Source organism: Capra hircus, chromosome 25 (assembly GCF_001704415.2).
Source record: "Capra hircus breed San Clemente chromosome 25, ASM170441v1, whole genome shotgun sequence".
Taxonomy (NCBI): domain Eukaryota; kingdom Metazoa; phylum Chordata; class Mammalia; order Artiodactyla; family Bovidae; genus Capra; species Capra hircus.
In genome coordinates, this window is record NC_030832.1 from 21,708,309 (window position 1) to 21,724,084 (window position 15,776).

At 44.1% G+C, this 15,776-nt stretch overlaps 1 protein-coding gene across 2 annotated transcripts in view; it reads left to right on the forward strand.

The window, feature by feature from the left end:
- Nucleotides 1-15,776, forward strand: part of PRKCB (protein kinase C beta) — a 375,680-nt gene that overhangs the window by 260,373 nt on the left and 99,531 nt on the right. For both annotated transcript variants that reach the window (XM_005697610.3, XM_013974872.2), the window contains exon 8: nucleotides 11,034-11,130. In XM_005697610.3, coding sequence (XP_005697667.2) covers nucleotides 11,034-11,130 — 97 coding nt within the window. The remainder of the gene's footprint in view (nucleotides 1-11,033; nucleotides 11,131-15,776) is intronic.

Consider the following 15,776-nt stretch of genomic DNA (forward strand, 5'->3'; position numbering starts at 1 on the left):
GTCAAATAAGCAGGGTGACAATATACAGCCTTGACATGCTCCTTTTCCTATTTGGAACCAGTCTGTTTTTCCATGTCCAATTCTAACTGTTGTTTCCTGACCTTCATTTAGGTTTCTCAACAGGCAGGTCAGGTGGTCTTGTATTCCCATCTCTTTCAGAATTTTCCACAGTTAATTGTGATACACAATTGAAGGCTTTGACATCGTCAATAAAGCAGAAATAGATGTTTTTCTGGAACTCTCTTGCTTTTTCCATGATCCAGTGGATGTTGGTAATTTGATCTCTGGTTCCTCTACCTGTTCTAAAACCAGCTTGAACATCTGGAAGTTCACGGTTCACGTATTGCTGAAGCCTGGCTTGGAGAATTTTGAGCATTACTTTACTAGTGTGTGCTGCTGCTGCTGCTAAGTTGCTTCAGTCGAGTCTGACTCTGTGCAACCCTATAGACGGCAGCCCACCAGGCTCCCCAATCCCTGGGATTCTCCAGGCAAGAACACTGGAGTGGGTTGCCATTTCCTTCTCCAATGCAGGAAAGTGAAAAGTGAAAGTGAAGTCGCTCAGTCGTGTCTGACTCCTAGCGACCCCATGGACTGCAGCCTACTGGGCTCCTCCGTCCATGGGATTTGAGATGAGTGCAATTGTGTGGTAGTTTGAGCATTCTTTGGCATTGTCTTTCTTTGGGATTGGCACATAGATAACATTTTATTTAGTCCTCATGCAAAAATTCCATGGACGGAGGAGCCTGGTAGGCTTCAGTCCATGGGGTCACAAAGAGTCGGCCACTACTGAGTGACTTCACTTTCCTAGACTTTTCCATGCAAAAAAAAGAAAAGAAAGAAAGAAAGAATTAGTTGTCAGTATTTTCAAACTCAGGAAATTCCCAATAAAAGTTTGAGCCCATAGGGTAACAAGTGAGAAGAGTTGAGTAGTTAATACTGACATTTGACAGGATGTGGTGGTGGTGGTGGTCTAGTCGGCTAAGTCATATCTAACCCTTATGACCCCATGGACTGTAGCCCACCAGGCTCCTCTGTCTATGAGATGTTTCAGGCAGGAACACTGGAGTGGGTCGCCATTTCCTATTCCACAGGATCTTCTTGGCCCAGGGATTGAACCCAGGTCTCCGATATTGCAGGCAGATTCTTTACTGATGGAGCAACCAGGGAATCCCATTTGCTGCAGTCCTCATTAGTCCCTATTGTTTTATATCTGTCCCACTTTACACAACTGTATGACTTAAGAGGCCCCGTTAGCACTAAAATGGCTCTCACACTTTACCTAAAGGGTATGTTTGATTCACTGTTAGATTTTGACTCCTTAAGAAGATGCCTCTTCACTGGGACTGCTTACCAAGCCTGGCCACCACAGTGCTGGGGGGTTACTGTCATTCACACTAAGCTGCTTCAGTTCTTTCCGACTCTTTGTGACCTTGTGGACCCTCCAGGCTCCTCTGTCTATAGTGATTCTCCAGGCAAGAATACTGGAGTGGGTTGTCGTGCCCTCCTCCGGGGGATCTTCCTGACCCAGGAATCGAACCTGCATCTGTTATATCTCCTGCATTGCCAGGTGGGTTCTTTACCACTAGCGCCACCTAGGAAGTCCTGGTTACTTTCACAGTCAGCTGCAGTATCTCTTGTTCTGGCATATTTGCTTCTAACAACAACAAAATCTTTGCTCAATATTCCCAGTGTAGAGGCTGGCTAGGTCCTCTTCGGTGACTGTTTGTTTCTTTCCCAGTTATCTGAGCAGAGGAGTCAGAAGAGATGGTCCACCTTGGCACTAGAACTATGGGAGAAGTAGTAATTTGGCAGGGGTGCGGCGGGTGCTCCTGTCTCTTTAAGAGAAATTGTCTCATTTCTGAATGGTCCTTGCTCTGGACTTTTTCAGTTATAAGTGAAAGACAATCAGAATCAAACTGGTTTAGCCAGAAAGAGAATGGATCATGGGGACCTCACAAGGGACCTCACATCCTTTCCGTTGTCCGCCTTACGACTTCCTTATCTCTCCTCCACATTTATCATAGGCATTTATTCATTTTATTTATTTGTGCTCACTCCGTCCTAGTCATTAGAAATACATCAAGTATAAGACAGACATGCCCTTGTGAAACTTAGCTTCTAGAAAAGAATGAGAAACCTTGAAGAAGAAATCACACAAATAACTAATCAGTGACAACATGGTGAGAGACGGGAAAGAATGCAGAAGCTGAGACCATGAAAAAAGGGTGCTGATAAGTTCACTTGTACCCTTTTAGGGGAACTTATCTACAAAACAGAAACAGAGTTACAGAAGCAGAAAACAAACTTATGGTTACTGAGGGTGGGGGGAGGATAGAAGGGATAAGTTGGGAGATTGGGGCTGATATAAAATGGGGCTTCCCAGGTGACTCAGTGGTAAAGTATCTGCCTGCAGTGCGGGAGACATGGCTTCGATATCTGGGTCAGGAAGATACCCTGGAGAAGAAAATGGCAACCCACTCCAGTATTCTTATACGGAAAATCCAGTATTCTTGTCTGGAAAATCCCATGGACAGAGGAGCCTGGTTGGCTACAGTCCATGGGGTCACAAAGTCAGACATGAAAGAGCAGGCACGTGCATTCTATATATAAAATAGATAACTATTAATAATAAGTACCTACTGTATAGTACAAGGAAGTCTACCCAGTGTTCTGTAGTGACCTATATGGAAAAAGAATCTAAAAAAGAGTGGATATAGGTATATGTATAATTAATTCACTTTGCTGTACAGTAGAAACGAATATAACATTATAAATTAATTATACTCCAATAAAATTTTTTAAAAAAATTTAAAAAGAAGTGTGCTAAAGCCCAATCACAAAAGTTAAAGACATAATTCTCATTAAAAAAGATAATGAGCATTTCTTAAAGTTTTCCTTAGCTCATGAGTGAGGAAGCTGGGAAGATGAATGCCTGATTCCATAGGTTTGAGGAATTTTTGTCGGGCTTCCCTGGTGGCTCAGATGGTAAAGGATGAGTTTGATCTCTGGACCAGGGAAATCCCCTGGAGAAGGGAATGGCTACCCAGTATTCTTGCCTGGAGAATTCCACGGGCAGAGGAGCCTGGTGGGCTGTAGTTCATGGATCACAGAGAGTTGGACACAACTGAGTAACTAACACTTTCGCTTACACTTGCAGACAAAGGGAAGCTGAAATAACTTGGCTAAGTTAGATGTAAAACTGGCTGCTGTTAAACAGGGCAGTAAAATCACAATTTTGGAGGTTATTGTATCTACCAGACCGAAGAACAAAATCTCACCTCGGATTTCTAAAAGTTGACATCTGTCTTTGCAGACTTGGGAGACCATCTGTATCTTACTGGATTGTGAGTAATAAATAATAGGACCAAGAGGAAGGAGATAACTAATTAGAACATGCTCAAGCATGACATTAAAAGGTCACACCATCATCCTTTTGCCTTTTCCCCAAGTTCTGGATAATTTTTCTTGACATCTGGATGATTTGACTTTGCAGGCTTTCAGCATTGCTACTTAGATTGCTTGTTCCTTCCTCTTTAAATCAAGTGTAAAGAGGTTAAACAGAAAGAATGCATGATCCATGGGGGTATAAATGAGACAGGAGAGAACATAATAATAATAATTATGATAACAATAGCTGCCTCTTATTGACTCTTTCTAGTGCCAGGCTCTGGGCTGATCTCTTCCCAGGTGTCCTGAAGTCATACATTGATACAGCGTTAGTCAGATGTACGGAAAAAATATAGCTGCTTTATTTTCTATAATGGACCTAGACTTTCTTATGCGGTTTTATGACCTCCTGGTGGCCAAGGAGAAGGGAACCTTCACTGCACATGGTGGCCTCTGGGCTTCATTGCTGCAGGGTGACCAACCCTGCCTGGTCCCTGAACCAGCGCCCATAGAGGCAGGACAGTTCTCCCCCCACCCCCCAGCTGTGGGGGCATCCTTCTGGCTTTGTGCTGGAGTCCCAGGTCCTCGGCTGTTGCCTCTGATTGTGAGGTCCCTATGCAGTGCCTGTCCTCTCTGTCCCACCCCTTGGGCCACTGCCAGGCCCCACCCTGATCGGTGCTTCTATGACCTCTCATTTTCTGAGTCTCCTGCGTGGAGATCCAGGAGCTCCATCTCAGAGCCCTCTGTCTTTCCTTCTGCAGCTGCTGCTATGCTGTGGCCCTCCATGCAGGTCTCTGCCCAGGGCTCTGGAGACAGGGGGCCCAAGCCCTCTACTTTCACCCCCTCCTCCCCTGTCTCCTTCGTGTGGTTCTCCAGGCCGCAAAGGACAGGGCTGTCTCCCACAAGGGCCACATCCTTCTTCCTGGGCCAGCGCCCGCCATGTCTCCTCCCCTGAAGCAAACGGCAGAGTGCAGAGAGGACAGAATGGCTTGATGATAAGGGACGGACCACCAGGAGTAAGTCCAAATATGGCTGCATTTACATTTCCATCAGCCTTTAATTCTCCCAGCACTGCTGGGTGGAACATTGTTCCCTGGATCAGAGTAGTTGATCAGTGGGTGAGACGCACACAGCACGTAAGTGACAGCTGGAGGTCAGGTCCAGGTCTCTGTGATGCCAGCACCTAAGCACCTACACATCCCATTCTACCCCCTGGTGTGGTAGAGGCCTAGAAGGCAGACTGGAAGCTTCGCTCTTCTGACCAGTCAGATGCCTTGTGACCTCAGACTTCGCTGCCTGTACCACAGCCTTCTGAGCAGGTCTGATTCCATTCATCAGGAGTAATTATAGCAACCTGTCTCCATCTATCTCTTGGGATAGTTGCGAAGTTGATGAAATAATAGTAGGCAGGGAACTTCTGCAAAAATAAAAGCCCTCTTCAGATGCTGTAGATAAAAATCATATTCAGATTTAGGACCAAGACATCTATGATGCTGTCTTACCTTGAAATATACCAAATGCTAGAAATTTGGGTTCTTGACCCAGGAATTTTTTTTAACAGATATATTTTTTAAAGCATTTATTCATTTGGCTGCACTGGGTCTTAGTTGCGTCATGTGGTATCTTTCATTGTGGCTCACGGACTCTCTAGTTGGGGTGCACGGGCTTAGTTGCACGTGGGATCTTAGTTCCCCGACCAGGGATTGAACCCACGTCCCCTGCACTGCAAGGTGGATTCTAAGCCATCAGACCACCGGGGAAGTCCCGACCCAGGAATTCTTTTAACCCTGTGCGATCTAGGGTGTGTCCCATCGCCTCTGCGAGACTCAGCGTGCCCCTCTGGAAGGGGACGCATGCTCCCTGCTCTTCTGCGGTTCTCATTTAAGGCCGCCTGGCAGAACAGCAAGGAAAGCGTCCAGATGTGACGCACCAGCCCCGGGCCCCCATCTGCTGCCCTGCTGCCAGTTCTGTGTCTGTTTTCAAACCCTCTCCTTTGTTTCTAATTTTGTGTCCTTATACCGTGTTCTTTCTTTCCCCTTGTTTTTTCAGAAGTTTATCTGTTTCACTGTTGGTTTTTTTTTTTTTTTTAATTTCTTCAAAGAGTCTGGGATTTGTATATCAGTTCTGTGTTTCTGTTTTCTCCTTTCCCGTAGGTTTGTTTTGTGGTTGTCTTTGAATTTCAGTTGAATATTTGGCTAATTTATTTTTTTCTCTCTTAACTTAACGCTGCTCTTTAAAAATAACAAGCAAGCATTGGCGGGAACAAAAATTTCTGTTTTGATACGTCGCAGTTGAGCTTTTGTGGCTTACTCGAAGTTTGCAGTTGTATTTTTAATTTTCTTTCTAACATGCTTTTCCTTAGGCGTGTTTTATAGCCTCTAGTCTTAACTTTTTGTTTACCTTTTTATTGCTAGTATTCAGTGACAGTTTTCGTGCTTTATAGCCCGAGAATGTGGCCTGTGCATTTTTCATGTTTTCCTTGCCATTCTTTTTTTTTCAATTTAGTTTAGTGTATGGTCAGTGTTGCTAATTGTTCTGTGTACATTTCAATAGAAAGATTATATTTACTATTTGTAATCTTGGGCAACATCTTTTTAGTAGCCTCACACAGTCCATTCTTATGGCTATGCCTCAACTTACATAATAATATTCTTATTATAAGATGTGCGACGTTTACCTATACAAATAATTCTACAGTAAACATACTTATAGTGAAACCTTTGCTTTAAATATCTCAATCGCTAAGTCGTGTCCGACTCTTGTGACCCCATGGACTGTCCATGGGATTTTCTTGGCAAGAATACTGGAATGGGTTGCCATTTCCTTCTCAAGGGGATCTTTTCCATGCAGATATCAAACCTTTGTCTCCTGCATTAGCAGGCAGATTCTTTATCACTGAACCACCTGGGAAGCCCTTGCCTTAATTATTTCCTAATAAATTCTTAAGCCTGGAATCAGTAGCTTTGAGGATATATGCATTATTAACGTATTTACCATATTGTTCTATCATTTTTTCAATCAATTTACATTCTCACCAGGGCTGTGTGAGACTTTTCATTTCACCCACGCTTGTCAACATCTGGTATTATAAATTTGAAAGATGATGCAGAAGCTATACATATTTTGTTACTAAATATATATATATTTAGATAACATACATGCATAATGTGATATACATTTTATATATGCTTTTATAATATAAATGTTTATTATTTACATACATTTGTTACTAATTAGTTGAATGCTTTCATTTGCATATTACCTTTTTTTGTTTTCATAAGCGACTGGGTACTGTTTTCCCTATCATTTTCTTACTAATTTAGAAGTTTTTATATAAGAGGGATAATACTGTCTTTGCTGAAATATATGTTGCAATATTTCCTTCTTTCATGTTGTATGTTAATTTTGGGAATATGCATTTTTTCTTAGTGGTATCTAAAACATTCCATTCAAATCTAATTAGCGTAATAAATATCAAGCCAACTGCCAGGGAAAGTTCTCAAGTTTGTCCTCTAATGCACTAATTGTTTACTGGATTATCCATCCTAGTGTTCACTGTCTCCAGTGGATTTTAAAACTTAATAATTATATATATATATTTTCTGAAAGTAGTTTTCTTGTTGCTGCTTCATAGATGCATTCAACTCTTGGAATTCACTGAGTTAGATATTTTTTGGAATTTTGTTTCTTTTGACACTGGTTCTATTTCATGGAAGCTGGATTCCTCATTGTTTCTCTTTATTTGAGTGAGGTTCTTCATGTGCCCTCCGTATAGAATGGTGAGCATAGAAGTGTGAGTGTGTGTATGTTAGTCGCTCAGTCATGTCTGACTCTTTGCGACCCCATGGACGGTAACTGTCCAGGCTCCTCTGTCCATGGCATTCACCAGGCAAGCTCGCTGGAGTGGGTTGCCATGCCCTTCTCCAGGGGATCTTCCCGACCCAGGGATTGAACCTAGTTCTCTTGCATTTCAGGCAAATTCGTTACCGTCTGAGCTACCAGGGAAGCCCAAGAAACCTGAGTGTCCTGTTCTAATCTGTCATATCCAGATGAAGGGACAAAGAAGTCTTTTGTATTTTTGAAATTCTTCTTTGTCAGGTCTGGGGTCCCGGTCCTGTAGATACTTGGGGGAGGGCTATGACCTGAGACAGCTGCACAGCAGGCAGCCCTGCTACCTGATGGTGGGGCGTCTTCTGCCTCTGGGTTTGTGCATCTCAAAGCTGGAAGGGATCCCTGTTCCTCCTTTCTAATGGGTTCACTGTCCATATCCAGAGGCCACAGGGACAGTGTACTGGCCACAGCGAATGTGGGGTGGGGGCGCGCCTGCTCTGACCAGTGCCCCAATGGCGCTGGCGTGTCCTGTACCTCCTGAATATGGATCAAAATTGGTGACCCTCATCCTATCTCTGGTGATCTGATCGAGGATTGCTAGTGGGGTCCTGTGAGGTTCCCATTGACTGATCACAGCCGGTCAATCCCCCTTAATGTATATCTTCCAAAATACTTTCTACCCCAAATGGATTAGGTAGTACATGGTTGAGGTGTTGGCCATATAGAACTATAACTCGGCAATGCTATTCTTCTGTTGGTATTGCTTCAGTACTTGAGTTTGCTGCAGAGAAAGTCTCAGAGGGCCCTGATGTATCCTAAATGCTCTTTAACCCTTGCTGTTTGCTGAGTTCCCATTTTAACAAAGTCGGGGGGCAGGCGTTAGTCTCAGAGCCTTTGGTAAGCAATACCATCTACTTGTTTTTTTTTTTCACTTTTTATTAGAGTATCATTGCTTTACAATGTTATATCGTGTTCGGCTGTACAACAAAGTGAATCAGCCACACGTATGAGTAACTTTGATTTGCATGTGTTTAATTTTTCACGGATATGTACTTTCTGCTTAACGAATGATATTGGTTTTCTTTACAAGGAAGGCATATAGAGTGTCCTTTTAAAGTGAATTTATTATTTAAAAAAGAGGTGATTAAATGAAAGCATTAAGTTGATAATAACATCCAGATTTAGCAAAATCCACAAAGGTGGATGAATTTTGCAAAAGACTGCTCCATAATCTCTTACTAGTACTTTATTTTGTGGAACTTCCTGGAAGTCCCTGCTTTGTGGATAGCACCCTTCTTGATTTCCAGCAAAGATACAGATGTTCTCTTATTTTTATATTTCTTTGGGTAATTTCAGTGGAAGTTTGGAAGATGAGCATTGACTATTAAATGTGGAGGCGTCCAGGCTCAAACTGGCATCTTGGCTTTGAGTCACCTATCTGTCTATTTTTAGAAGCTGCCGAGGAAGATTTGTGAATGGAGAAAAACATTGTGATGAAAACTGTAAATTTTGCTTAGGAAGTCTTTAGGAGTGAGGAATTTGGGGTTCTTTTTTCACCCAATGACTTAATTGTCTTTGGAACGTCCCTTTTCCTTCCTCGCGCTCATCTCAGTCTGACTAGATGAAAATATCTTTGTGGTCTAGAAACAAATTGAAACCATCTTGTTTATTATAATAATATGAATATCAGTAACAATGATGATGATGCCTTTTATTAAACACTTGCTAAATGCCAGATTTTATTTTCTTGGGCTCCAAAATCGCTGCAGATGGTGATTGCAGCCATGAAATTAAAAGACGCTTGCTTCTTGGAAGAAAAGCTATGACCAACTTAGACAGCATGTTGAAAAGCAGAGACATTACTCTGCCAACAAAGGTCTGTATAGTCTAAGCTATAGTTTTTCCAGCAGTCACATACGGATGTGAAAGTTGGACCATAAAGAAGGCTGAGCACTGAAGAATTGATGCTTTTGAAATGTGGTGTCGGAGAAAACTCTTGAGAGTCCCTTGGACTGCAGGGAGATCCAAGCAGTCCATCCTAAAGGAAATCAGTCCTGAATATTCACTGAAAGGACTGATGCTGAAGCTGAAACTCCAGTACTTTGACTACCTGATGTGAAGAGCCAACTCATGCTGGTAAAGATTGAAGGCAGAAAGAGAAGGGGATGACAGAGAATGAGATGGTTGGATGGCATTACCAACTCAGTGGACATGAGTTTGAGCAAGCTCCAGGAGATGATGAAGGACAGAGAAGCCTTGCGTGCTGCAGTCCATGGGGTCACAAGGAGACAGACATGACTGAGCAACAACAAAATGCCAGCCACCAGGCTTATCATCTTACACACATCATCACATGTCAACTTCACCATAATCCTATAGAAAAGGCTTTTATTTCTGTTTATAGATGAGAAGAATCAAGGCGCGAGGGATCTTCCTAGCTCATCCAGTTACCCAAAGAGGCAAAGGAAGAGGTGAAATTTGGACCCAGGCATGGTTTGACTGCAGGACTTGTGTACTTTCTCAGGAGCTTGACTACCAGACACTTTGGGAAGGTGTCTGTGTAGAAAAACAGCATCATTGAGTGAAGTCCGTAGTCTTCCAAGTGCTGCCGAGCACTGAGTGGCAAGGTGGCAATGTGTTACAGTGAAAGAGGGAGGAATGCTGGGACAGCGTGATGCAGTGGGAGAGCCTCAGCCTTCTTTCAGAATCAGAAAGCACCTTGTTGTTGTTAAGTCAATAAGTCGTGTCCGATTCTTTGCGACCTCATGAATTGTAGCACACCAGGCTTCTGTGCTTCACTGTCTCCTGGAATTTGCTCAAATGCATGTCCATTGAATCGGTAATGCTATCTAGCCATCTCAACTTCTCTTCTTGCCCTCAATCTTTCCCAGCATCAGGGTCTTTCCTAATGAGTGGGCTCTTCAGCCTCAGTCCTTGCAATGAATATTCAGTGTTGATTTCCTTTAGAATTGATTGGGTTGATCTCCTTGCTGTCCAAGGCACTCTCAGGAGTCTTCTCCAGCACCACAATTCAAAAGCATTAGTTCTTCAACACTCAGCTTTCTTTATGGTCCAACTCTAACATCCATTACTGGGCCCCCCAAAATGGATAGAAACACTGAGTGTTATAACCAAGAAAATCCTGTGTGTCTGTGTGTGCGTACAGGCTGACAAAGAACTTTGCATTCTATAAACATATTTTTTTCTGATGTCTTTCTGAGGATTGTAAAAATATAAATGAGGGAAGAGATACGGAGTGTGGGATTGCCATGAAAATACTGTTCTATTTAAAATGGATAATCAACAGAGTCCTACTGTATAGCGCAGGGAACTTTGTTCAATGTTATGTGGCAGCCTGGATGGGAGGCGAGTTTAGGGGAGAATGGACACGTGTATGTGTATATACATATCCCTTTTCCATCCACCTGAAACTAGTACAACATTGTTAATCGGCTATACTCCAATATAAAATAAAAAGTTAAAAAGAAAAGCAAACCTCTTCCTGGAAAACCAACGGGGAATTTGAGTTTTTTGCGTATGAGCCACCTGTTCTCCTTGTGTGGCCCTGCAATAAACCTTTCTCTGCTCCAAACAAAAGTATCTCTGCTGCTATATATATATATATGTATATATATATGTACATACATACATACGCATAGTATACCTAGCTACACACACACACGCAGATACATCCCCAAACAAAAACCCATCAACACATGTTTCTAAAGCAGTTTTCTGTAGACCCCTCTCCCTTATCCTAATCATCAGAATATTGAGTAGTATCATGGAGTTTGTCTTTCCTCTGCTCCCTTTAGGTTTAAATTACTGAGCCAGGAGGAAGGCGAGTACTTCAACGTGCCTGTGCCCCCGGAAGGCAGTGAGGGCAACGAGGAGCTGCGACAGAAATTCGAGGTGAGATGTCTTTCTTTCAGCATTGGTGGGAACCAGCTGAGTCTGCCCTCTGTACTGTTTTTCTTGTTCGTGGTGTGATTTCTACCAAGGCCTTTCACGATCCTGGGCCTTTGATACGTTGTTCCACCTCCCAGAAAACTACTTATCCTTCAAGATCTCAATTAAATGTTCCCTGCGTTGTGACATCATTCTGCCTCCTTGTCTTCAATCAGATTTAGACCCTTCCTTAAAAGTGTTCATTCACTACCTGGGTCATTTGGATGGTGGCTTGGACAGGAATGTCAGTAACGATGAATGAAAACAGAGGGTAAGGTAGTGATTATATTCTGGAAGCTGAGTCAAGTAGGCTTGCTGAGGTCTGGAATCTGGATTTGGATCTGTTGTCAGTGGGATGGTGCTGTACTAACAAATGGAATTAACTGTGCTGCTAACTCCATGAAATACCTATATGTGGATCCTCCCAAGATTAAGAGCCCTTGGCTCTGACCTTGGGCAGTAGTGCTGGTCTGTTTCTACCCCAGGCAAACCCCTTCTCCCCTGTGGGGCCACATAAACTCCATTTTCCAGGAGTTTGGGACGTATATGGGACGCAAAGGTGTGTAGGACATATCCCAGTTTTACAAAGAAAATGCTTTGGGGAAATAGGTCTGAGTTCTTTCATTCTGTGTGTATTGAGTGATTTTAAAGTAGTTTCATAAGGGAAAACTCATTATTTTGTTCACAGGAACTTACTATACGAAGTCTGATGGGAAATCATCAATTCTAGATAAGCAATGATGGCCTACTAACTCTGAAAAATTGTATGAAATATCTAAAATGAAATAGGTTACTGTCATTATTATTCATCAAGTAACCACGCAAGCAAATAGAAGCAGAATGTGACCAGGTAAAGTTCAGTGACAGAGAGGTCCATGGTGCTTTGAGAAGATGTAAGAGGGAAATATAACGTTGTCTGAGAGGGCAGGGAAGGAGCCTCTGAGGAAACAACACAGGAGGTTAACCAAGTAAAGGGGAAAAAAGCCTTTCATTCCAAGAGGAGAACAGAGTAAAGGCCCTGTGGTGGGCGATCTATTGCAACTATGGGATGCTCAAAGAGGGCCAGTGTGGCTGGAGCAGAGAGAGCATAGTTCAAAGTGTGGCTGGGAGGTGGTGGGGGACAGAGTGGAAGGACTGTGCTGGCTTTGGCAAGGGTTTGGGCATTTATTCCAAGAACCCTGTAGAGGCCCCTCACTTAGATAGAAATAGTACTTGGATCCTGACCCTTGTCTTGAGCCTGTACCTTCCATAAAACCTGGTGATGGTTCTGACCCAGTGAGACTTCCCATCATGGAAGCAAGTGGAGTAAACATGTTGGCCGTGGGCTCATCAGTCATTCTCCAGGGAACTTGATCACAGGTTCATCCTCACAGGGCCGCTCAAGCCCACATGAGTGGATGGAAGGACTTTCCCTCCTAGGAGAGTTAAGAACTGGACTCTGGAAACTTCCCTGCTGGTCCAGTGGTTAAGAGTCCGCCTGCCAATCCAGGGGACACGGATTTGATCCCTGGTCTGACAAGATCCCATATGCTGTGGGGCAGCTAAGCCTGGGCACCACAGCTATTGAGCTTAAACTACTGAAGCCTGTGCCCCCTAGAGCCTGTGCTCCGCAACAAGAGAAGCCTCTGCAATGAGACGCCCGAGGACCGCAGCTAGAGCAGCCCCTGCTCGCTGCAACTAAAGAAAAGCCCGTTGCAGCAGCGAAGACCCAGCATAGCCAAAAGTAAATAAATGTATAAAAAAGAACTGGACGCTGATTTTTTTTTTTAAAGGTAGGACTGGAGGGCAGGCCTTCCACAGAGCTCTTTCCAGTTCCTTCCCTCAACTTTCTGATGGAATGGTGTCCGTTTGCTGCAGAGTTAAAAATGTCCTCTTGTGGATGAAAAAAAGAAAATAAGACCAGTGTTTTCTTATATAAAATGAAGTCTCAGTTTTGCAAAATGATTTCTTCTGTCTTAGGGCAGCTGGGGTGACATTTCAGAACACCCAGGAAAACATTTCTTACATGAACAGAGCATTTGTCTGGGCCAGTTATTGGCTTGAAGGAAAGGACTGTTTTATCTGAGTGCAACAAAACGTGTCCCTTTATTTCCCGCAAGAGCCTGCAAACGCTTGTTTATGCCTGAGTGGTAATCGCTCCACACCATAGTTTGTTGATTAAAAAAATGTTTCCAAGAGACTGAAAATTGTTCCCAGACACATAGAGGAATTTCAGTTGACCTTGAACGTGAGAAATGTAATCCCTGTGCAATAACCAATTAGCACCCAGAATGACTCAGAAATTACTTTCAAGCCTCTTATCTGGAGAAATTCTGAGTGACGGTAAAATCGAGCTGCAGAAATTGGCGTAATAGAATTTCATGGTAGGATGAGCTTGGTGAAGTTACTACTCCTGGCCTGTTTCAGGACGTCGGAGGAGGCTGTTTGGGGACTTCTGTCCAGCCATGGTCTTGCTGATAGGCTGGGGAAAGCTCCACCATTTTGCTTGGTTCCAAATGGGTCTTCTGCCAGTTGTAGACTTTTTTGTTGGTTGATTTTTTTTTATTAATCTTTATTTTTAATTGATTGATTATTGGTTTATAATAATGGTTTGATTTCTGTCACACATCAACATGAATTAACCACAGGTATACCTATATCCCCTCCCTTTCCAATCTCCCTCCCATTCCTTCCCACCTCCTGCTCATTCCCACCCTTCTAGATTATTCCAGAGTCCCAGTTTGAGTTCCTGAGTCATACAGAACATTCCCATTGGCTATCTATTTACAGAGCAATTTTTGGTTTAATAAAATGCTCACTATGTGCCTTTTATTAAGTGTTTTAGAAGTATTAACTCATATAATTCAATCCTTACAGCCACCTTGATTAGTTGATACTCCTATCATCCCCCTTTATCTTTTACAGATGAGGAAACTGAGGCCCAGAGAGGTTAAGCAACTTTCTAACATCCCTCAGCTGGTCACTGTCTCACTCTGAGTTTCTCCAGAAACAGACTCTCAGGATTCAAGTGCACATGGTTTCTTTAGGGGCTCCTCAGATGGCGCTAGTGGTAAAGAACCTACCTGCCAAGCTGGAAACAAGAGACTCAGGTTCACGCCCTGGATTGGGAAGATCCCCTGGAGGAGGGTGTGGCAACCCACTCCAGTATCCTTGCCTGGAGAATTCCATGGACAGAAGAGCTTGGCAGTGACCCCAGGAAGCATCTAGCGTAGTGAAGAAGTGAGGCAGGGAGAGGAAGCGAGTTGGGAAAGGATGTACTATCAGCAGGATACCACTGTGGGCACCTGGGGTTTAATCCTGCTTTAGCTGGGGTTTAGCATGGGCCGCAGGGTTTCCAGTCAAGGAGCAGGCAGCTGAATTATTATCCACCAGTCCCCCTTCCATCACTGGCTGCTTCTGGGGAATTAACTTGCCAGCGGTTTCAACTTGACCTGCCAGTGGACTATACCTGTTCCTGCAGTCAGGAAGTGAGCCTGTAGACAGAGTCACAGGTGTCAGCGGCCAGCAGCCCAGGTGTAGAGAGGAGGGGGGTGCCGCCGATGGGTCTTGGCTGGATGACTGGGGCTACATCTGTGCAGCGTAGCCTGTGCTGTTCAGGTGGTTCGAGAGCCAGTCTGCCTGCATTTGAATCCCAGCTCTGTCCCTTCCTGGCTGGGTGCTGAAGGCAAGTTACTTTATCTCTGAGCCTTTGATTCCCCATCTGCAAAGTGGGGGTATCATGATACTTCTGCTCTCTGGAGGGTCTATGGCAGTGAATGAAGCGATGCACTTTAAACAGTCTGGGAACGTCCCTGGTGCTCCAGTGGCTAAGACTCTGCATTCCCAGTGCAGGGGGTTGGGGTTCCACCCCTGGTCAGGGAACTAGATGCCACATGTCACAACTAAGACCTGGTGCAGCCAAATAAAAAAACTGAATAAATAAACCAGCCTGGCATGTGATATTATTCAGATGTCAGCCCATCATTATCATCCTCCCAGAATACATACAGAATAAATAATGCTCCAGACCTTCCCCTCCTGGTCTTTGGAAGGGCTGCTTGGGGGTTCAGAGCATCAACGTGGACTCATAGCCTACTGGGGTCTCTGCCACCACTGTTGGGTACAAAAGTGCCCTAGGAGCTCCTTGCAGAGGGTAGGGGTGGTGGAGGAGTTTAGTTTAAGCCAAGACAGGCATTCTTCGTCTGAAACGGAGCCCTGGTGCCTTCAACCTCCCCTGGTGCAGCCTGGTAAGAGGCAGGGCTCTTTCTCAGAAGCGCCTCTGTCTGCTCTCTCTTTGAGCACTGAGTCCTCGGGCTCTAAATTGCAGACATGAAAAGGCAGCCATTAGTGTATCCTGTTTCTGAAGGCACATCCAGCCCAGCAAGGCAGAAGATCATTTAAATTTGGGCCTCAGTTTTAAAATGTGTTTGCTCTTTGCTGGAGGACCTTGCTAGGCACGAGGTGGCTGGGAGTTCAGAGGGACACAGGACAGGATTCTTGTCCTCCAAAGATCACAAGCCCAAAAGTGTCTAGGATCTGGGCAGATAACAAGGAGTGGGGAGAGCTTGGTGTGAGATAGCAGGGCTGGTGGCGAGAGCGGTAAACGAGATAAACTGGAGCCCGAATGTCCT